Consider the following 23159-nt stretch of genomic DNA (forward strand, 5'->3'; position numbering starts at 1 on the left):
TAGCCCCCTTTAGCCAAGGCAGGGACACGGCGACAACCTCCATTAGCTCAAATGTGAGACGATTGAATCACCCCGGGCGCGAGGGCTTCAACCTCTATCTACGCCGGCTGAGAACGGGAATCATATTTCTCCCCGACTATCACTCTCCCTCTCTCCCTCTCTCCCTCTCTCTCTCCCCCTCCCCTTCTCGCTCCGTCTTTTTCTCCGTCTGAAGTGTGGAGTGCACTCAAAGCTCCTCTCGCCGTGGTTGTGATTGAGTCGTAAACATTAAGGTGGAAGATTCAGTGGAGTCTAAACACGCAGGGATGTGTTTCGGGTTTCTCTTAAGGAAGTTATGTGTGTAGTTAGGCCTTAAATGGTTTTACAGGTTGTCCAATGAGTGCATATGTGGTCTCTTATGAGACGCTGTAAAAATATTTGACGCTGCGGCCGGCGATACTCTTACAGCCATGAAAGAGGAGAGATAATGGGAAATAATGGGGGTTGCATCAGGCTGGGCAGAAAAGGAGGGAGCAGACTAGAGGAGTGGAGGCAGTCATGAAGAAGTCAGACCTTTATCTATGAGAGAAAGAGAGGAAGAAGAGAGGGAAGGGAGAAAGAGAGGAGGAAAACAGGATAGAGCAGTTAGCATATAAATCACTTCTATAATCTGAATGAACAAGAAAGTCGAGGGGTGGTGTGTTGGGGGGGGGCAGTTGGAAGAGGAGAGGGGGGAGGAAGAGGAAGAGAGGAGGTGACGGTGTAAGGAGAGAAACAGAAACAAGATCAGTGCGAAGGGGGAAAAGTTAGAGTTTGACGTGTCGCCTCCACAAGAGCAAATTGGCTTGTCCCCGCAGCTGGGGAGTCGTGATGCGTATCGGACGCGCTGGAGGAAAAGGTTTTCCGGCGAATAGGATCAGACTGAATGGAACCGAAAAAAGGCAAAAACCCAGAGAGCGGCTTTGTAGATTTTTGTTATCAAACCCAGTCGCCTCAGGGTCTCGCTTCAAATGGCAGATCTCACCGCCTGACAAAAGTACTTGGGTTGCCGACCGCTGCAATAGATTACCATAAACTCTCAGATCGCCAAGTATGCACACATCGACCTGTGACAGGAGCGGTAAAGGGTTTGGACTCATTGGTTTGAGGTCTGGGGTTGGTGTAGTGAGTGCAAAGTAAGTCGAGCTCCCAGGGACAAACCGGTGTGTTTGTTTGTTTTTACTCTATCTCCTCTGTAGACTCGCCGCTCTCTCTCATCCTTGATGCCTCCCTCCCTCCCTCCCTCTCAGTCTCCTCTGCCTCCCTATTGGTCTACTTGAAGGTGAGCCGATTGGCGAGGCGGGAGAAGAGGCCAAGCGGTTTGGCCTTCCCTGTCCCTCCCTCGCCACCGGCTCCCCCCTCGCCATTTCTACGGGTCAGCTCCAGCTCGATGGTCATCAGCACACGTCCCGAGTCGTCCTGCCCTCCCCCTAATCTCTCGGCCTTTTTGACTACTGCGTGTTGCTGCTTGGACTGCGCCAATGCCACCAGCGAGCGAACGGGCTGGAGCAGCCGGCTGGCTACCACGCCCCAGCCCCTCCCCGTATCCTATTTCTTATCCTTGCGTGACTCCTTCTTCTTTTCCGAGGCGGCCGCCTTCGCCTTGGAGGGATCGGCGACAGTCACGGGGCCCTGTGGGGGGAGGAGGGAGAGGGGGTCGGGGGGAGAACAGGGGAGGAGAGTCACTTCAGGAGGAAAGGAGCGAGTGAGGGAAAGAGAGAGAGGGAGAGAGAGAGAGAGAGAGACAGAGAGAGAGAGAGAGAGAGAGAGAGGGCAGGGGGAGAGGTTATCGTCAGGAAAATTGTGAGATGGGCACAATTAGAGGTGAGAGGATGAGAGATGGGTTAGGAGAACGGGTGGAGCTGTGTGAAGAGGAGAGAAATACACATTTAGGACGAGGTGGAGAGAGACGTACAAAGAGAGAGCAAGGGCGAGAGAGACAGTCCTTTTAGGGGAGGGGGTAGCAAGTGAGGGGGGGCGGTGTCCAGAGCTGTAAGGGGGTGACAAAACAGGTAACCATGCGTTAGGATGGGACAGTGACAGGCAGGCTCCATACACCTGTGACAACTGAGTGATAAATGATGAATAACACACTCACACACACACACACACACAGGCATGCACACACACAACATAAACACACACACACACAATGTACTCATCAGGCTGCTTTTGGATCTTGTGCTGATATTCAACATAAATCTGTCCATTTCCAAGCCAAACATGACAGTCAGGGTGGGAAAGAGTGGAGAGTTAATATGAACATTCCTCCTCTCTCCGTCTCTCTTCTCTACATGTAGGTTTCTATAAGAGGAGCAGGAGGACGGAGGGAAGAGAAATGAAGTAAAGTGAGGTTTTGACTTTAGCACAACAGATCTATGGGGATGAGCGGGACAGAGTGGAGATAAGGTCAGGGGAACACTTAACTTTACAAGAGCCTTATTGCAGTGCATTAACCTGAGCATTAACCTATTGAAAAGTATCAGGAGTACACGATAACGCGGGGATAGCACTTAATGAAAACGTCACAGGCGTCACAGCGCCATGAAAGGCACAGCTTCGGTCGAAACTTGAGCACTTTCCCACAGGTGAACCCCGCAGGCCGGGCCGGGACGCGGGACAGACGGCGTTCAGAGGAGAGAGACGGATTCAGAGGCCGGAGACTGAACTACTTCTGTGCTAATGCATCAGGTTAGCGAGCGGTGGAAAGCACACTTGAGGCCGGTTCCTCCCGTTGAAGCTCCAACTAATAATACCCGGCTGATTGCATTAGAAAATGTATCATCTTTAATTACGCGCTCTGCAAAGGCAGCAGGCGGCCCCGATAGCTCGCTAACGCCAGCGCCCCACGCCGCTAACATCCGGCTCGATGGGGCGGCCCGCACAGCCCGTCCGCCCGCCATGAGACGGCATCATACTTACACTCATACATCACCGCATTGTTTACCATTATGCATCCCACGGTAGTCTGGATAGCAGCCCGAGTGCGTTGCGAGGGCTCCCACGCTAACGACAGGGCTGCCGTGTAAACACACTCCGGTCTGCTTAGGCGGAATGCAGTTACAGGGCACACACATACATACACACACACACACACACACTCGCACACATTGCACACACGCATCAAATGAATTGTAGGTACAGTGGCGGTGGAATGAGAGGGATGGGAGGGGGCGTTGGGTGGAGAGGTACTGTAGATAAGCAGGTAAATGATTGGACTCCATCCTGCATACTAACGCCTCTCCCCTGACAGACAAAGACAGACGCAGGTGAAGAGGGAGGAGGAGGAGGAGGAGGAGGGAGGAAGAAGAGGGAGATTGAGAGGTAGATGAGGAGTGAGAGGTAGCGATTTTCTGTCCAGAACCGCAACTGATCAGAACCCCGAAGACCCCGAAGAGGAGGGGGGGGGGGGGGAACTGGAAGGGATCGCAGTGATGAGGTGGGAGTGTGTGTGTGTGTGTGTGTGTGTGTGTGTGTGCGTGTGCGTGTGCGTGTGTGTCTGTGAGAGCGAGAGAGACAAAGAGAGGCAGTCAGGGGGAGAGGAGACTAACAGGCAGATGGAGGCTTCTCCTGGTCAGAGCTGAGAAAGTCAAAGGAACCAAGCGGTGGGAGATGGAGGGGAGGGGTGGGGGCTGTGGGGGGGAGGAGGGGAGGAGTATGCAAGTGAAGGGAGGAAGATGGGGCTGGATAAAAGGAACGCGAAGAGAGAGAGAGAGAGAGAGGGAGGGAGAGAGCGAGGGAGGGAGGGAGGGAGGCAGAGAGGTGAAGTAGTGGGGAGGCACTGGGGGATGGAAAGAAGAATGGGTGGGTTGTGTGTGAGCGCGTGTGTGTGTGTGGGTGTGTGGTAGCTCCGATCGATAGCGAGTGCACTCAATTATCATTCCAGTACTCTGTGTGAGTGTGTGGGTGTGTGTGTGTGTGTGTGTGTGAGCCTTCTGTTGTGTGTGTCTACAGGGTAAACTCCTCTCCCACATCTCCCCCTAATGGAGACTAGCACACACCATGGGGTCTTTATATCTCTCTCTCTCTCTCTCTCTCTCTCTCAATCATTCACTCTCTCTTGCTCACTCACTCACTCACCCGCTGTGTGTGTGTGTGCGTGTATGCGTGCGCGTGCGTGTGAGTGTGTGAGATTTGTAGTGCAAGACCAGCAAACGGGGCATAACGACGACGGCGAGGCTGATACAGAATAGTGATGTGTCAGCAGACCTTCTTAATAAGGGCTATTTGATCAAACAACCACTTATGAGCGCACTCTAGAGTCCCGAGGGTCCTCTGTGTGCGGCGCAGCGCGGGGAGGAATCCACTGCAAGAATAAGAAAAGTTAAGTAAAATAGCTAAAATGAGGGAGAGCGAGCCGGGCGGAGAGAGAGAGAGAGGAGGTTTGTTTACTCAAACCCAGAGTAACTGTAAATGACAACATTGTCAAATATCTCAGACTGTCCTTTTGGCGGCCGGTTATTTATTCATATACGCGCTGTCACCTGCCGCGGGCGCTTTGAGAGCAACTGACTGCAGCTCAGGAGTAACCTGACAATCATGCAGCAGTAACGAGGAAGGGAGGGAGCAGGATGAGGGAGGGAGGGAGGGAGGGAGGGAGGGAAGGAAGGACAGGAGGAAGGGAGGCTCCAGGGAGAAGGAGAGCGAGGGCAACCGGCTCAGGAAGGTGGAAGGTGTCTGTCCTCGCCCGGTGCCGCGCCCCCCTCCAGTCTGAGCCCGCCCCCTCCGCCGCCGCCGTCATCCAGCCGATCCCTTAGATCCCACCTGAGGCTGCCAAATTCACACCTTTGAACCTCGGCTTTGCTTTGGATGCGCTCGCTCATTTTCAAAGCTAATTTTGATTTAGGGAAATGCCTTGAACTCAAATCCCCAGACTTCTCCCTTTATCTGCATGCAAAGCATTGAGTCGATTATAATACACCTCCCCCCCTCCTCCCCCCTCCTCCCTCCTTCCTCCCCCTCCTCCCATATTACCACATAGTAATCAAACAGAATTTGCCCCGGTGCCGCGTATTCACAAAAGAAGTATGCCACCAAAATGTCTGATTAATCCTCCACTTAGGGCGATCACACTCCCATGAGGGGAGAGGAGGGAGGGGGGCAGGCCCTAAATCCTCGGCGTGCCGCAGCGTAAAGCCTCTGATAACAGCCCAGACCATAATAGGCCCGCCGATTTTCATTTGACTCCCAGTGAGCAGAATCAGCAGCTCCCCGTCTTTCCCCTACTGCGAGCAAATCACACAGCCGCTCACTACTGCAGCTGCATTAGCGCCGTGACCCGGTCTCGGCCATTTCACACTTTGCTGGCTTGATTTTTGTCCCGTGGCTGTTTACTCACATCGGGCTGCTTGGCCCCTTAACCGAGAGAGGTGGGGGTGGAGGGGGGAGGAGGAGGAGGGCAGTTTGGGGCTTGAAAGTACCTTGAACGGCGAGACTGTAGAGGGATTCTAACAGCTGGAACACTGTTATTAGTGTTTACCAGGGAGCTTTTGAATAACACTTTATTTGGTCCACGCGTCGCTTGAAGGAGAAGCCGGTTAAAGTGTCGGACGTATCCGAGCCTCTTGGACTGGCGTGGGGGAATGCGATTATGAAAGTGTGTCGTTATACGCTGTCATATTGAATGTGAGCTATTGTGCGTCTGAGCTGAAACTAAACAGATGAATGTGAGCGCTGACAGCACCGAGCTCTGGCAGAACAAATCCGGACGTTGGGTTCGAACGTAATCGCTTTGAGAGAATGTAATTTTCTTATTTAGCGCCTGGGCCTGACAGCAAAGCAGGCTGTTGCTTTCGTAAAAAATGAAACGGCGTTTACCGAGTGGTGTGCACTTAGGATGCAGTGTGTGAGGGAAGGAGGCAGAGGAGGAGGAGGGGGAGGAGGGGAATGGAGGAAGAGGGGAAGGAGAGGAGGGAACTTGCCTGTCTCTGCTGTGATCCCTCTTTCTTTTTCTTGCCATGTTTGCTGGAGGGAACAAAAGAAAGACAATGTCAGGATGTCGAATCTATCTCTCCCTCCAGTGGTCACAGGGCAGCACTGCCTGGCAGCTATCATAAAGAGAGCAGGAGTGACATCAACTTCACCTACCGGCTGTGTATGGAACACAGCCCCCCAGTGCTGGGAACATTAAGATCTCATATGGTTTGATAGGCAAAGGCAAGATGATGGATCCAACATCATGGCGGTCCAATAGATAATCCACCCAGCATCCTTAGCAGCGCCTCGCCTCACCGCTCATCTCGCTTTGGACCTACGCCACCTAAATAAGCCATCTTTCTCCTTTGAGCTGACTCGGTCTAACTTCATATCACTAAACCCCAAACATCTAATCTAACGGCGGCACAGCGGCTATGCCAGCTTGGCCACGCAGGTCTCCATGCCAGGAATGGGCTCTGGCCTCAGCTCCAGTCCCTGGCACAGACCCCCCGGCTGGCAGAGCACCGCCGGCCACAAGCCGGACACTGACCTGACGCTGAGGCTGAAGACGCGACGCGCCACCAGGAATCTCATCAGGTAGTAGATGACCACGATGAGCACCAGCAGGCCGAGCACCACACCGATGATGGCTCCTGTGATCACGCCAGCCTGGATGGGCACTGCAGGGAGAGAGAGGGCGAGAGTGTGACAGGGAGACGGTACGGGAAGGAGGAAGAGGAGGGGAGTGGTCAACAGTGGTCAGGGGTGAGGAAATGAGGCGAAAGAAAGATGTAATGAAAGAGAAAGAGGGAAGCAAGAGGTGAAGGATTGGTTTGCAATGGAGGCAGGGAGGTTGGAGGAGGAATCACAGAGGAGGAAGTGGGGAAATTGAAAAGACAGAGGCGGAACAGAGGGAGGGAAAACAATGAGAAATGAAAGGAGAATAGGAGAGTAAGGAAAGGAAAGGAAAGGTTGAAAGGAGTGAGGAGGGAGTGAGACGGTACAAGGTGAGCAGGAGTTCAGTGAAAGACAGAAGAGAAGATGGAGAGGAGAGACAAAGGTAGAATAAAGGAGGCGAGAGCAGGGAGAGGAAAGAAGGAGAGAAGTCAGAGTGGAGACGAGGAGGAGGAGGAGGGGAAGAAAAGGAATGAAAGGGAGGCAGAGATAGCGATCTCAAATAGAGACACAGATAAAATTGTAATTGATTTCATTTAGCGGGAGGCGTGTGGAATTCTAACGAGGCCGTACAATGACTCGTCTGAACGCCAGGCTCGCCTTCGGTTGATGCGCGCGGCAAATTAAGATTCATTTCAGTTTGGAGTGAACACAACAGTTGGCTTCTGAACGAAAGAAGAAAAAACAGAATCCTCCAAATTACCATACGGACTCAGTGGAGAGCAGACGAGCAGAGACAGAGACAAAGCAGGGATCGGGCCTTGAACATACTATGGAACATGGAGACAGGTGTGGTCGCTCACCCTTTTCAAAGACCAGCAGGCGGACACTGGAGGGTCGGCCCACTATGTCAGGGGGGTTCTTGGCGTCACAGGTGAAGGTTCCGTTGTCAGCAAAGTCCAGGTTCTTGAGCAGGATGGAGCCATCGCGGCGGCCTGGGTTGCCTACGAACTCCAGACGGTCTCTGAATGGCCCCTTGTTGTCAACGTAGGGGGCGCCGCCGGTATAATGGAAGATCTGTGTGTGAGGAGGAGGGACATGCTGTAGTTAGGGACATCACCCTGAGACCATTTGTGAGGTTGCGGATGCCGTGATTGTTTATAATTCGCTCCTTCGGGGTGTTTTGCTAAACCATTAAGCCATAATTATATCAACTGTGACTCAAACGACTCTGTAATGTAAAAATATCACTCATCGGTGAAAAAAACAGCAAGTCATTACCAACAAACTGAGGTTCTACATCATTTCCAGCTTGTTGTTTTTGTTTTCTGGAGCACAAACACTCTGTCGGTGCCTCACAGTTCTCACCAACCCCTGACAAAAAAAAAAAACTAGCAGCTCCATTTTCCTTCAAAGAAACGTTTACAGAGGACAAAGAGCCACGTGTTGGTACACAATGACTCAGAGACGTAGGCGATAAGACGCTGGTGAAGAAAAGGACGTTTTTGTTGTCAGGAGTTGGTGGAAAGGAGAATACGGGACTCACAGTCATCCGGTAGACAGAAATTCAACTCCAATGAAGTGATGAACGTGAAGAGGCAACTGTTGCTCATTGTAAGTGTGTGTCTGTCCCCTTATTTTGGGATTCCCTGTCCCCTTTATCTTATTTACTGCAGGTAAACACTGTGAATCATCACTAAAAAGCATTTGCGTAAGAAACCAAATGAGACTCTCAGGTTGATCCTGTCTGTAGTGAGGGATGAAGACAAAATATAAGATCTGCCACAATTACAATGTCAACAAAATGTCCACTGTCCTGTCGCTTTAAACTCCAGACTGAATGCACCGGCGCATTTTAAGCCGACTGTTTGAAGAATTGATTTTCTTTAGAAATGGCTCCTGATGCTAATTGATTTTGGGGGAAGCTTTAAAGGGCAGAGTGTACAGCATGCAGACGCTGGGCTTTACTGCGGGTAACAAGTCTGAGCACTTTTACCCCAAAACAAGGTCAAGGTCACTATTGTTTGGATGAATATGGATTTTAAGTATTTGTGCGAATGGATGTTTGAAGGCCTGGGGGACAGGCTGAGAGAGAACCATTAGTAATATAGATTACACACACACACATGCTTTCCACCACACACATTGTCAAAAAGCCAGAAATGACATTTAAAGGACAAACACGCCATGAAAACGGAGGTATGAAACTGAAAATCCATTTAGGCAGGTAAGGGAAGCAGCGAGTGAAGATAAGGAGGGGGGAGAAAAGAGAGGAAATCTAGTTTCAAAGTGAGGGCACAGTCGGAGGCGGATGAAGGCAGAGGAGGTGAGGGGAGGAGATAATGACAGAGGAGGTAAGGGACAAAGAAGGCAGGGCCGGCGAGGAGGAGATTAAAAGAGGTAGACAGAGGGAGGTGCGGTCAGGACGGGGAAGATAGAGATTAGACAGATAGCAGGAAGATAAGGGCGGGGAGGGCGAAATCAAAGAGAAGGGAGGCAGAAGAGAGCGACCAGAGACAAGATTAGGCCAGAAAGTTTGGTCGTGCCCGTGTGTGACACGGGCACGACCATTAAAGTCCAGTAGGCAGCGTTGCACTTTGGCGGCCCCTAGTGGCGGCAACAAATCCAACACTTCTGATCTACTGAAGTTCGGAGGAGGCCAGAAACCGCCTGATATCGCTGAACCACGCCCTCCTTTGACTACATGCTTTGTCTCCGTGTGGATGTTTGGGCTTGAAACTATGAAAACAATGTGGAGCAGGAGGCGGCATTGGAAAATCTGTTTACGACCTCCATAAATAGAGACGCTGTGGAACCCCAACACTATTCTCCCCGCAAGCACGTTTCTGCAGAATTTCCTATTTCTGTATGTGTGTGATTAACAGTATTTTAAGCTAAGTTTTATAGGTCACTCCATTGTTATCAGCTCACAGCCCAAAGTGTGTGTGTGTGTGTGTGTGTGTGTGTGTGGCTGCTGGTTCTGTTTGCATCCGTTTGTTTCTGTTTGTTAGCAGGAGTTTCCAAAAAGTTATGAGCCAATTTTGACAAAACTTGGTGCAGGAGCCCAGTAAATGTGGACGCCAAAATTATTTCTGGTTTATAACGTTATGAGGTCGGACTTTCATAATCAGTTTCATTGTTATTTACACCAGTTTGTCTCTTTTTCTCTTTCTATCAGCCTTGGTGGCGGTATGGACCCGTTACTATAGATGGACCTGTTGCACTCTGTGTGTGTGTGTGTGTGTGTGTTATAATTACAGAGATGCTGTCCCGGGAGCCATCGGGCCTGTATGACCAGGAGAAGGTGACGTCCTCTGAGGTCCAGCGCCAGGAGAAGAAGGAGCAGGACAGCCGCACATCAGAGCCCACCAGGGCATGACGCTCCCAGCCTGTGTAGATCACTATGGCCTGGGACTGCTCGGGTACTGGGGGACACACAAGTGGTAGATATGGGTAAGAGACACACACACACACACACACACACAAACTAACACTCCATTCCACACAGGATACTAAACACGATTAGTATGATTCACAAACATGTATTCATGTCACATCATCACGTTTTCTTCCTTCAATGCTTAAGTCTGAAATACCTGGACACACACACACACACATTAAATTCCACATTTGTGATGTCAAATATGCAATCCATTCCCATGTGCACTCACAGGTAAATATTTGGTTTATTACTGAACCGTAGTTCCTTATCTGTAAAGGTCAAAGGTTAACAGCATTTACTACATTGTTATGGATTATGTTGCCTTAATCATGAGCACCGCTTACGCCTGAATATCTTAACGATCGATGCTAATTTGGTTTTGGCTGCAAACATCTTGCGTTTTGCTTTGCTGGAACGAGAAAAACTCCAGTCAGCATCTCAGACGATGCCCACAGTCCCGTGAGAGTTACTAAACTGTCGGCGCCGGAATATTCACTGCAGCATCATTTGTATCGAGTCAATTAAACTAAAAAGGTGTTAATGGGCTACGATGAGTCACATCCACATAAACACGGCACAGACCCCGGTTCTGGAGCGGTTTTCCTACTCTGACACCGGGAGAGTAAAAGTTCAAGCTCTCAGCGTTGTGTGTGTGTGTCCTGGAGCGACCGGCGTCAGAGCAGAGGAGCTGTCAATGGAACCAAGCTCCACGTTTCTAATTAAGATTCTGACAAAAGTGACAAACTCCGTTGCCAAAATCCCACAATCCACCTGAGAGGACGAGCTATTTCAGTCACGAGTCAACCCGGGAGATAGTTTCATTACGAGAGGGCGCCGAAGTTGCCGTTACTGTGCGCCAGGTTAAAGGTCACCGCCGTGGTCAGGGCAACTTCAACACACATCTCACTTACCACATCTCCACAACGGCAAAAGGTCCGGGATCAGGAGGTTAAGAGAGAGAAACACTGTTCTAAAAGGTCAACGACTCCTTCGCCGAGCCGCTTCACATTGTTGTGGGTTGTTATGATCCCCGAGTAGATTTCACCCAAACAAAGACGTTGTGCGTTACGATAATTGTCATCACGCCGTGCGGGGTTTGAACAAAAAGGACTCATTAGAAAGACATTTCAGTGTAAACACCGTCTATTGTGCTCTGGCAGTTTATACAACGAGGTAACAAGCAGCGACTGTACCGCACAAGCAATACTGTAGGAAGGGAGATCTGCCTGCTAAGGGTTACAGAAGAAGAATCAAGGTCTTAGTAATATTATAAACAAAGACTCATATAGATCTACATACTTCAAATACCTTCAGTTAGTGATCAAGTGGGTTTAAAGAGAGTTATTACATCGCTCCTTTGCCAATTGAAGGATTTTACGAGCTCCATCAGTCGTCAGGTAAGGATTAAAACACACACACACACGCACACTTAACCTTTGACCTCAGATTAGTGGAGAGATGTTACCTGAAGTGCACCTGAGGCAGAGTCCAAACCTCACTTCAGCATCGGGCAACTTTGAGATTACATCATTCTACATCTCAATTAAATCAAAGTTGTTAAGGTCTCTCTCTCTCTCTCTCTCTCTCTCTCTTGCTTTACCTATTCCCAGGAAGACAACCGACGCCAGCGCCAAAAACGTCAGCATGGTTTCGGGGGCTTCTCTCGGGGGGACGGAATAAAAAAGGTGACGCCGACGGGGAGTCGAGCCGAGACGAGTCCCTCTGCGGACGGAGTGTGAGCAGAGAGAGAGAGAGAGATAGAGAGAGAAGGGAGGAAAGAGGAAGGAGAGACGGGCCGCAGGGTCCCAGGACAGAGGTCTTCAAAACAGGACAACAACAGGAAACCCACTGTCCCCTGGTTTATACCCAACCACACCCCTCACCCAGGCCCGGCCCGGCCCGGCCCATTCCTCCTCTTTCTCTCGCTCCATCCCTCTCTCTCTCTCCTTCCTCCCCCCTCAACCCCCCCCTCCCCCCCCCTGCATTTTCTCTCAGCTTGTTGAAGCAAATTACCCTCATAATCTGATGAAGTGCAAGGAAAGACACACACACACACACACACACACACACACACACACACACAGAGATGAGAGGCACCTGCACCCAGCGGCTCTGTGCTAAATAACAGCGAGTGTGTAAACAAAAGGCAGCTCGGGGGGGCAGATTTGCAAAGCTGTGTGAAAGTGTGTGTGTGTGTGTGTGTGAACATCAACATGTGAGACGACACGACGCCTCGCCGAGATGTGACGACTCCACATGAGAGCCACAATCAAAGCAGGGGTTGTGGCGTGTGATCACTGCTCGTGTCTGTACGTGTGTGTGTGTGTGTGTGTGTGTTACATGGTGTGTTTGTGTTTACATTGGGCGGCGGGCCGGGGGGGTTAAAGGAGATCCTGAAGCGAGGTCACTGCGTCGCGCTCTCTCTCCTCCATCCTCTTCCCTCACCCTGCACTTTCCCCTGAGGTCTCAGGCCAGCGGGCGACAAACAAAGCGGCGCCTCTTCCCTCGGCGCTCCGCTCCGTCCTCCCTCTGTCCAGATTCCTGTCGTTTGCTGACGTCTCGCACTCGGGAGACAATGGAGCGAGGGGGGGACAGGGGCCGACTGGTGTGCGCCCGTCTGTCAAAGGCGCTTTCTTCCTCTCCCCCTGTGGCCTCGTTCTCTTCTTCTCCTCCTCCCCGCAGACAAAGCCGCACATTGACCGCCCGGCGCCCACTCCTCTGTTTTCCAGTAACACAGACGGACGGGAGAGACCTACTATATATAGAAGGGTTGAGACGAGGACAGGGCGAGGACGGAGGAGAGCCGGAGAGAAGAAGAAGCAGCAGCAGCAGACGGGGAAGCGGCGGAGAAGATGAGGGAGAAGAATCAGAGGGAGAGAGAGAGAGAAGACGCCACATTTCAGCAGAAGCCTCATCTCTGGAGGCCTCATTCCATCATTATGTCACCCGTCATAAATATGCATGCGTCGGCCCGTGGTGCCTCACCGGCGTGTGCGTGTCCAAGTGTAATGATCCGCACCGCTCCTCTGGCTCCAGCAAACATGCCATTCCCTCATAGATTGCAATTCAAATCAATCACGACATAATCCTCCCCCCCTCGCCCTCGCCCCCCCCTCGCCCTCAGTGACGCACACTGCGAACATTCACACCGGCGGAGCGACACAATAACTATACGGCCGCTCGCTCGCTCGCTCGTCTGATTGATCCTTACTCAGGGAAGCCGTCGGTGTTTGGGCGGCGGGCGCTCGGCCAGACGCAGCAGCGACTCATTTAGCTGCAGATAAACTTTTGCTTACATTTTGAGACGGCCGGATGAATTCCTGCCACTTGTAACAAATCGCAAGCGCTCACTCATCTTAACGGCTCAAATACCCCGCTGACGGATCAGCCGCACACAAAAAAGGACCATCTGCCAACTCGTTGGCACCGTCTACTGTCTAAGCTTTGGCTTGAACCGTCTAAATCGCGACATCCTTAACGATTATGGCAGGATCCTGCCTCGGGCCCCCGGAGGAACAGGGGGATTCTTTATGAGCCTGGCAGGTGCAGAATGTGGCAGGAGCCCAAGCTCGTCAGCGTGGAGCGGCGGCGGTGGCGGCGGCGGCGACAGCGGCGCTTGGCAGGCAGAATCTGTATGGCATATACGGCGAAGGTCTCGTTCTTTGGGCTGGCAGGGATAGAAGCTCACTAATGTAGGAGAGGAGAGGAGAGGAGAGGAGAGGAGAGGAGAGGGAGAGGAGACGAGAGGAGAGGGAGAGCTTATCTGCTGCTAAATGACACAGAGGAGCGCTGGAGATGAAGAGGGGGGGCAGGATGTGGACCAGACAGACAGACAGAGAGACAGACAGGCAGTCCATCGCTCTGCTGAGACGTTTTAAGCTTTTGAAACGAAATGACACGAGCCCTCCGCCGCACATTAGCGATATAAAGGTGGACGCCACTCTCAGATCAATGGGCCTCATCAGAGACGGAGTGTGAGAGTGTGTGAACACGTGAGGCACTTCAGGCCGCGGCGTCCACGTGAGCCAGACGAGGCGAGCGCGTTTGGGCGAGGAACGCGTCACGAGACACCCGGAGAAATTCACACAGCACATTTTGCTGTGATATTGTAATTTTCTTTGACAGTGGGATAAAAAAGAGAAGAAGAGAGAAGCGTGGATAATCAGAGTCTGGGAAAACGTCCCACAAAGCTGGGGCTCTTTAGACGCTCCGCTCCACGCCGCCCGTGGCTAATTTGCCTGCGACGGCAAAGTGTTTGTCACAAATCTGAGTGCAGCCCTGATTACAAGACAATCTGGCAAATGTGAGGAATGTGAATGAACAGCGAGCCGGAGAGACGAGGAAGAGGACGAGGAGGGCTGGAGGGCTGGAGGGCCGGAGGGCTTCTCGCTGGTCAAGAAGTCAACAACAGACACACACAGACACACACACAGAGGCCAGTTCACTGAGGGTCACAAGACTAATGACCGCCAACAACAAACCGATGGAGTGCGCCGCAATCTTAGCCCCCTTGAGCCTCAGACGCTCAGCGTGGGCCGGAGTGAAGAGGCGACAACAAGCCGCCATCATAAAACAATCAGAAAGCGCTTTCTCTCTCTTTTAAACCACAACATGGTGTGTTCTGCTGCTCCGGGGGAGGGAGGGGGAGGGAGGGGGGGTAATCAAGTGAAACATTAGCATAATCAAATAAGGCAGATGAGGCGTGGCGAGCGGCGGGACAGGAAAAGTGTCAGACCATCAGAGGAGAAGGTAAATCAGGTCAGCCGCTCCGTTTGAAACCGCCGTCCCTCTATGAGGAGCGCTCAGATGAAAGGCAGAGCGGCAAACATGTTAACATTCACCCAGTGATCTCCCCCCCCTCCCTCCCTCCCTCCCTCCCTCCCTCCCACGCAGCCGGCGTCGGTTACACCGAGCTGATGGAGTGAGGGAGTGTGTGTATGCGAGTGCGGCGGTGAGTCACACAGTGCAGCACCACAACCCCGGCACAGTCTCTCCCCGTCCAACGACCTAACAACCCCTAAGAGCGGCCATGGGGGGGAGGGAGAGAGAGAGAGGGTCACATAAAGAGTCTCCCCCCCGCCGGAAAAAGAGGCCTGACATCATCAAATCCAAAAGGTTACTGGCCAACGCTCGCCGCTCCTGCTCAAGGAAAACACTATTGATATTCCGTGGGTTCAGCCGGGGACAATGGCCGGGCCTTGTCCCTCCTCCTTCTCTCTCTCTCTCTCTCTTTCTCTCCCTCATGGCCTGGCATGGCAGAGATGTCACGGAGAGAGCGCCGGACAAATGGATGGAGGGATGGAGGAGAGAGAGAGAGAGAGAGAGAGAGAGAGAGAGAGAGAGAGAGAGAGAGAGAGAGAGAGAGAGAGAGAGAGAGAGAGAGAGAGAGAGGAGATGGAGGAGAACAAACGCATTGTTCTCAGGGTGGAGAATCGGGTTATTGTGAGCAGCAGAGATAGCTGGAGTGGGCGAACGGGGTGAAGGGAGGTAGAGGGAGAGAGAGAGAGGGAGAGAGGGAGAGAGGGAGAGAGAGAGAGAGAGAGAGAGAGAGAGAGGACACAAAAGGACAGAGAAAGGTGAAACCTGTCTCTCTCTCTCTCTCTCTCCTGCAGGATTCCATAACCCTGAAGCTTTAAAGAGTAAAGCAGCAGGGGGTCCAGCCTTCTTCTGCCAGTCTTTCATCCGCCACAACAGCTCCAATCAGCTCTCTGCCTCCTACATCATCCCTGAGCAGCTAAACACCTTTTATCAGGCAGGCAGGAAGCATCAAGCATCAAGCAGCGACTCAACCCGGGCAGGATGGCGAGCGCCGCTTTCCCCAGCGGAGACCCGGTCTGAACCCGGCGACGAGATGTGAACCGGCAGCTCGGCTCGTTTGAACACGAGGAGAGCGAGGCCTCGGCGGAGTTGGGAGGCTGCGATCCTGCACGAGTAAAAACATGACACACACACAGACAATGACACACACACACACGCACACACACACACACACACGGAGCACCCCAGACTCTGGAGCAGATAAACAACAACCTGCTGACACGTTCACAAAAGAAGAGACAAATATAGCAACCCCCCGCTGTGCAGGCAGACAGGCAGACAGACAGACACACACACACACACACACACCTGACACCTCGACGTGTCTCACACAGGGAAAACACAGATGAAGAGAGAGCGAGCTGAAACAAACACAAGGATCAGGAGGCAAATAACACAGAAGTCAATTCAGTCTATATTTGCATTTTCAATATTTCACGCTCGGCTGCCTTTTTGATTTCCATTAGGACCCTTTTCCCCTCACACACACACACACACCGTTTACAGCAAAGTTCCAAAGCGAGACTGCAGCCGACGCGTCTCCATCTGAATTGCAGATGTGGGGAAACACCAGCAGGCCGAAGACGTGATGATGTTTGAGGCTGATGTAGAGGACACACACACACACACACACACACACACACACACACACACACAGTTTGCTCAAGCCTCTAAAGGTTATTATAATATTAAAATGCTTCTAATCTGATGCAGCTTTTTGGTGCAGATCCGTTGCTTAACGTTCCTTCAAATTTAATTAAATTATGTTAAGCAGATATCTGAGACGTTTCCCAGATACAAGAGCAGAAAGGATGGAGGGAGAACGGAGAGGAAGGAGAGGAAGAAGAGAGAGGAAGAAGAGAGGAGGAAGAGAGAGGAAGAAGAGAGGAGGAAGAGAGAGGAGGAACAGCAGCAGACCCAACAGAAATTTGGAATTTCCATGTTGTTGCGGCACAATGGCGTCCTTCTGTGCCTCCCCTTCAGCGGACACACAGACACAGCCTACACACACACACACACACACACACACATCAGGAGAACCACCAGCCGTGCTGAGCGCACACTTACACACCGACATACAGTAGAAGCAGCACAACAAACACGCGGCTCTCCAGCGCGAGGAAGCGAAAGGAGCCATGGTGCGTGTGTGAGAGTGTGTGTGAGAGTGTGTGTGTGTGCGGAATGTTTGTCACTTCACATACAAAGTGAGCCGACGCAGAATTGGCAAAACACGACGTGCAAAACTCAGCTGCCAGCACGCCGGCGCAGGAGAGAGTGCAGACGGGGATGCTGCGCCTCTTCGCCGCCTCAGGAATGCCAGAGCCTCCGACGCTCTGAATGCATTTCCTGCCTCTCATCTCATTCCACCCAGATGAACTTCCTGCAGGGCGGTGACGGCTCCGCCCACGTGCCTCAGCTCCGCGTCTTTGTGTTTGTGAGCTTTTTGTCCGCCTCTTCTCAGGGCTACAGGCCGCTGGACTGCCTCGCTGTTCTTAACGACGGCGTTGTCATCGCTGTGCGTTAGATTAATGTCTCTGCCCTTGAGCAAGGCGCTGCAGGCGTGCCCGTGTTCCCTCGCCGCCAAGGCATACACTTAGTCTGGACTTGTTCAGCCATGGTAGAGGTATGGGTGTCGTTCTCATGCGGTCGGGTCGTCTTTGCGTGTGCGCCGCCATACATTAATCTCTGTCTCACACACACACACACACGTCCTTTCCTGTGGAATCACTATGCACTCTTCTCCATGCAAATACCGCTTGTCCTTCACACACACTCTCACACACACACACACACACACACACACACACACACACACACACACACACACACACACACACACACACACACACACACACACACACACACACACACACACACACACACACACACACACACACACACACACACACTTCTGGATGGGGGCTCCATCACCCACAGGTGCGCCGTAGCCGTTGCGTCACGTTAGCTTGTTAGTATTCACACACACACACACCGGATGGGGCGAGATGTTTATGCAACTTTGCTTCTGAAAGGAAAATCAGAATCAATAAGACAGCGGCTTCTAATCAATAACACAAATTACAGGGCGTTTAAGAAACGCTACCAACCTTTATTTCTTTTAACATTCAAAAAAAAAAAGACAACCTATTTACAATTGTATTGGAATCTCCAGGAGTCTCTGCTCAGGTGATCAGTAGTAATCCTCCAGGTCGGCCTTGTCCCCCTGGTTCTGGATCTGCTGCTGCCTCTTGTACAAGTCGGCGATCTGCAGAGGAAATGAGAGAGGATGGACGAGGAAGAGAGAGAGAGAGAGAGACATTGTGAGGTTAGTAACACGAGGACGACCTGCTGAAAATATCTGTTTCATCGCTCCGGTCTCCGGCTATGAAGTTCTTGTTGCTGCTGGGCGAAGAGACGGCGGCGCTTCGTTTCGGCCTGGTCCAGATGTTGAGAGGAGTGAAGGAAGCCCAAGAGTGAATGATGTGTAAACAGGGGGACGTGTTAGTGCAGCAGCAGGACGCGCCGCAGCAGTGAGGAGGAGATATCATCCACTACACAGTGTGTGTGTGTGTGTGTGTGTGTGTGTGTGTGTGTGTGTGTGGCCTCCATTCTCAGCCTGAACCTGCCTCGTTCATTTCCAGACCGCAAACACGGCTCAGAGTTCACTTAGCGGTGTCTGTGAGCTGTCAGCTGTTGTCTGTTTTGCTTCTGTTGAATCGGAGCGCCACCAAAATAACACGCCGCCGAACGAGCGCACATCTGTCCGCCGCCGCCGCCGAGCAACGACAGACGCGTCGTTTCACAGCGGGGCCGAATTATTCACCTGATGTTGCGGCCCGACTCCCCCGTTAAAGCAGGAGTCTGTGAAACGTAGCAGATGGACCAAACGCCACGGAATCCACAGAGATGTTTAGAGCGACATCAGCGTTGTAAACTGGACTTGTAAGATCAACCAGCACTGATAATGCCGAGTATTCCCTGGGAGAGAGGCCCAGATGTTATAATCTGCTCAGATCGCCCTCTGAGCGTCTCAGTAAAGTGTGGTATTACCCCTCGCCAGGGAGGAAGGAAGGAAGTAAGTAAGTCGTTCTGTATTCAGTAGCGACACTGAGTGAGCTCTAGTTAATAAATCATTGTTCAGCAGCGTCGTGTCTTCTTCTGTGTCTCCATCCCTGAAGTGAGAAGCTCACACACAGGGAGGATTCTAATGAGGCGAGGACGCCGCCCAAGCCTCCACGCCAAACTCCACCGACAGTAGGGAGACGCAGTGTGTTATCGTGTGTTATTATTATGATGAAGACGAGACGCTAGACGACGACAAATGAAGTCGATCCGCCGGAGGAATCTATCGTCGGCTGCGGTCGGGCAAACGTGTCGCTCCCGCTCGTCGCTCCCGCTCGTCGCTCCCGCTCGTCGCTCCCGCTCGTCGCTCCCGCTCGTCTCTCTCTGACAAAAGAAGCTCATTCAGAGTGTAAAAACATTGACGCCATTCAAATGAGCCTTGGTGTTCTCCTTTTCTCCATCACCGGCGATACGCCTCGTGAGAAAGGCGGCGCGCTCAGATCAAGTGCGGCTCCACCGGCCTGACCTTGCGTTTCTCCAGAACACATTTCAATTTCAATAGAACACACGAGAGCACTTTCCTCCCCGCCACAATACACGCCGCCGTGTTAAATGCCCACCGCTTCAAAGCGGCGGCGACACGCACAATGGCGCCACTTATCACACTCGTTCAAATTGCTGGTGTGTGTGTGTGTGTACTTCTATTTGATTTGGAGTCGAAGCCCTTCATTGAGAGACGGAGGGCGGGCCGGGCCTCCAAAAACACAGTGGGGCTCTGGCTCATTAGCACACACACACACACACACACACACACACACACACACACACACACACACACACACACACACACACACACACACACACACACACACACACACACACACACACACACACACACACACACACACACACACACACACACACACACACACACACAGCCGTGTCACAGGCGTGCGTGGTCTGACTTGTTAATGCGTGTTGGGTGGGCTCGCTCATAAAGAAGTAATGCTCCGGTGCCGCACTGAGCCCACTCACACACAAGATTGTCTTTGTCAGCTGATGGGCAGAGGCCGCCGCCACCGCCGCCGCCGACGATGGAGAAGTAATGGTTTTATGTGGCTGCCGGTCTTTCTGAGTTGGGTGGAATGAGGAGGCCGCCGCCGTGTGTGTGTGTGTGTGTGTGTGTGTGTGTGTGTGTGTGTGTATGTGTGTGTGTGTGTGTGTGTGTGTGTGTGTGTGTGTGTGTCCGCCGGTGGACTGGGGTAAATGTCCGCTCTGACCCGCACGTCTCCACTTCCCATTCACTTCATGGCTTATTGCTCATAACCCGGGCATTAGAAGGTTTAACGGCACCGGAGCTGCAGATTTACCCGACTATTACCCAGCTTTGTTCAACGAGAGGCCATTTTCATAAACCAACGCCGGCGTTATAAAGGTGGCCTTTTGCGGCGCCGCCCCCCTCCCCCTCCCCCTCCTTTACATCTCAGTTAATGTAAAGCCCGTCCTTGTGTTGCGACCGTTACGATGATGATGATGATGCACCGTCTCCACGCGGCGCCCTGTCATCAGACGTGCGGTGTGATTGAATTTTAAATGGTGGGCTCTCGTTACGGCGCTGCGACAGGCCAAACTGTTTGAACCCCACGTGGGCTCTTGAGGGGGTTCTTCAGTACGAGCACCGGGCCACTTCAGCGCCGCCGTACTTCACGCCACTCGTCGTCTCGCCGCCCCCGGAGCTCATCACAGATAATCAAGCGTACCTGCGCTCCGGTCGTGGCGTCCTCCGGTTTCTTGTCGTCTCTGATGCGAAGGAAGCGAGGGAAACGCAGGGAGATGCCTTTGACCGGATCCACCTGGAGCACAGAGAGCAGCATTACATCACCACTCACCCTTCATCCTCCTACTCTCACTGAGGGAGGAGTGCTTTGTGTCGCCTGCTGGTTCAAAACATACAAGAAGCTGTTTATGAAGTAATTCTCTCTGGATTCAATCGTTTTGCTGAATCAATGCAAGTTCTGAAGCTCTGCTGTACGTTGAACGCAGAAGTATTTGCTATTTTCTGTCCCAATACAAAAACAAACTTCAGTCTGAATGCTAACAGAGCCTAAATGACATCATCAAGTCTTTATTACACCATGAGCTCAACTCAATGTGTCATAATCTGCTGTGGGGCTAAAGCTGACTTAAGCACCTGTGTGCGTGCGTGCGTGCGTGCGTGCGTGCGTGTGTGAATGCTGCTTATCCTGCTCAATGTACAAGTTAAAGGTTTACCAATATAAAAAACAAACACGGCAATCCCTTTTGTCTCATAAAATCATTTTGTTGTTTTCCTTCCTGCGGTTCTTTTCCCTGCGTCCATTTAACAGCACATTAGGATAAAAAGTAGACACAAATATGCTTTCTTACTGTTGTGTTAAAGCCCGGCTGTGAGCTGAAGTCTCAGCTGAGAAACAGGCGGCCGTTCCGTTCAATCCTGCGTCTTTTACAACATCTTTAATAACTCAATTAAGATGCACTAATTACTACTCGCTAACAGACCGTAACAAGGTGAGTGTGTCAGCGGGGAACAGGCATGAGAGGAAGTAGAGAGGTTCAAACTGACCATCCCCATGGCAGCCTTGTAGACGGGCGACAGCGACAGGTCGGCACACTTCACCTCCCACACCTGCACGCCGTCCAGCCACACGTCGGGCTCTGCAGACGGGTCGAAGCGGTAGTAGACGCGGGGCTTAGGCAGGATGTGCTCCTGCCGGGAGGGGGACACACACAAACACACACACACACACACACACGCAGGGACGTAAGAAAAGGAGGGCAAGGCGTTCATGGGGAACAAGGAAAGGAGGCGGTGACAGAGTGGCTCTGGTTGCCCCACAATCACATCCCGGGAGGCCGCGGAGGTTTCAACACGTTTGTATTCAAATCACACACACACACACACACACACACACACACACACACACACACACACACACACACACACACACACACACACACACACACACACACACACACACACACACACACACACACACACACACACACACACACACACACACACACACACACACACACACACACACACACACACACACACACACACCTGCTCGCCTGAGGGCCAACATTTTCAAACCCCACTACTATAGCAGCGCATGAAAGACTCCGCTCTGCCGCACTGATCTACGTTTGTCACACAAGCATTCGCCGCTCCGGCTTTAAAAAAAAGTACAAAAAACAAGAATCTGAGCTGCGGCAGACGGGAATGTTAGCACTCCTTAAGCAAACAGAGGAAACTGTCAACTTCTACAATATTTAACGCTGCCTTCTTCTACTCTGACAGTAGCAATCATTCTGTCAGCGCAGGTGTCACACTCTTGGAAATCCCAGCTATCTTCTCTTAGGTGTGTTAGAAGAAAACAGGCCTTCCTCTCAGACACCGTTATGTTAACTAGGCTGCTGCAGCGCCACAGAACTGGGTCAAGAGTTAAGTAATGCTGAGAGAGAGACACAAACAATGGCAGCGGTGGTTTCTTCACACACACACACACACACACACACACACACACACACACACACACACACACACACACACACACACACACACACACACACACACACACACACACACACACACACACACACACACACACACACACACACACACACACACAGCAGTATTCCCTGTGCGAAGGAGGTTATGCTTTTCGCTCGTGTTCGTCTGCGTGTCGATCTCAAACGGAATCCATTACATCTCGGTGCCGGTCGGCCCGATTGGCAACGCTGCAGAGAATCTAAAGTCCTCCCTTTCCCCTGGATTCCTCAGGTGTGTTCACGTCGTCTTCTCAACCTTGGCGGAGGCGTGTGCTCTCTAGTTTACACTGTAGGTCTTTGAGAGCGAGCCTGGAGCCTGTAGGCGTGCACAGGCTTATATAACGCCGCCGCCGCCGCTGACAGACGTATAAGTTGTTGGGATTCAAACCTGCAGTTTCTCGATTACAGCAGATTGGATCGCCTGCTACCCCAGGGTGTGTGTGTGTGTGTGTGTGTGTGTGTGTGTGTGTGTGTGTGTGTGTGTGTGTGTGTGTGTGTGTGTGTGTGTGTGTGAGTGAGTGAGTGAGTGAGTGAACAGGACCAATCCTCTCCCATCACCCTGCAGCACTGGCAGAAAATAGCACGAGGGCCACGCCGCCACCGGCTCGCCTTAATTCACCATCCATCACTTTCAGACTGAGGGCTTCATTAGCACACGGTGCGGTGCGGTGCAGGCAGTGGCGGTCAGGTCCGGTCT

General features: G+C 52.0%; 2 protein-coding genes across 2 annotated transcripts in view; both read right to left on the reverse strand.

Annotated features, from left to right (window-relative positions):
- Positions 1-214: 214 nt before the first annotated feature.
- On the reverse strand, positions 215-11806 carry mpz (myelin protein zero). The gene is made up of 6 exons (XM_076148662.1): positions 11592-11806; positions 9808-9974; positions 7413-7626; positions 6485-6614; positions 5933-5982; positions 215-1640 (listed from the first exon to the last, which is right to left on the reverse strand). Exons 1-6 carry the CDS (start codon positions 11635-11637, stop codon positions 1567-1569), a joined length of 681 nt encoding a protein of 226 aa, XP_076004777.1. The 5' UTR covers positions 11638-11806; the 3' UTR covers positions 215-1566.
- Positions 11807-17912: 6106 nt separating this feature from the next.
- lig1 (ligase I, DNA, ATP-dependent) overlaps positions 17913-23159 on the reverse strand; it is a 34157-nt gene continuing 28910 nt past the window's right edge. Inside the window, exons 25-27 of the mRNA XM_076149343.1 lie at positions 21474-21617; positions 20632-20724; positions 17913-18074 (exon numbers count right to left, since the gene is read on the reverse strand). Of these exons, the coding sequence (XP_076005458.1) occupies positions 18000-18074; positions 20632-20724; positions 21474-21617 (312 nt within the window). The 3' untranslated portion in view covers positions 17913-17999. The remainder of the gene's footprint in view (positions 18075-20631; positions 20725-21473; positions 21618-23159) is intronic.

The sequence above is a fragment of the Genypterus blacodes genome, unplaced genomic scaffold, assembly GCF_046128005.1.
Source record: "Genypterus blacodes isolate CSIRO-AG114 ecotype Tasmania unplaced genomic scaffold, CSIRO-AGI_Gbla_v1 ptg000005l_1, whole genome shotgun sequence".
NCBI classification, from domain to species: Eukaryota; Metazoa; Chordata; class Actinopteri; order Ophidiiformes; family Ophidiidae; genus Genypterus; species Genypterus blacodes.

Coding starts and splice junctions, on each gene's coding strand:
- mpz (XM_076148662.1), bottom strand. CDS start 11,637: ATGCTGACGTTTTTGGCGCTGGCGTCGGTTGTCTTCCTGGGAATAG. Junction 9,975..11,591: donor GGTTGTCTTCCTGGGAATAG/GTAAAGCAAGAG, acceptor TGTGTCCCCCAG/TACCCGAGCAGTCCCAGGCC. Junction 7,627..9,807: donor GCTCCCGGGACAGCATCTCT/GTAATTATAACA, acceptor CCTCACACACAG/ATCTTCCATTATACCGGCGG.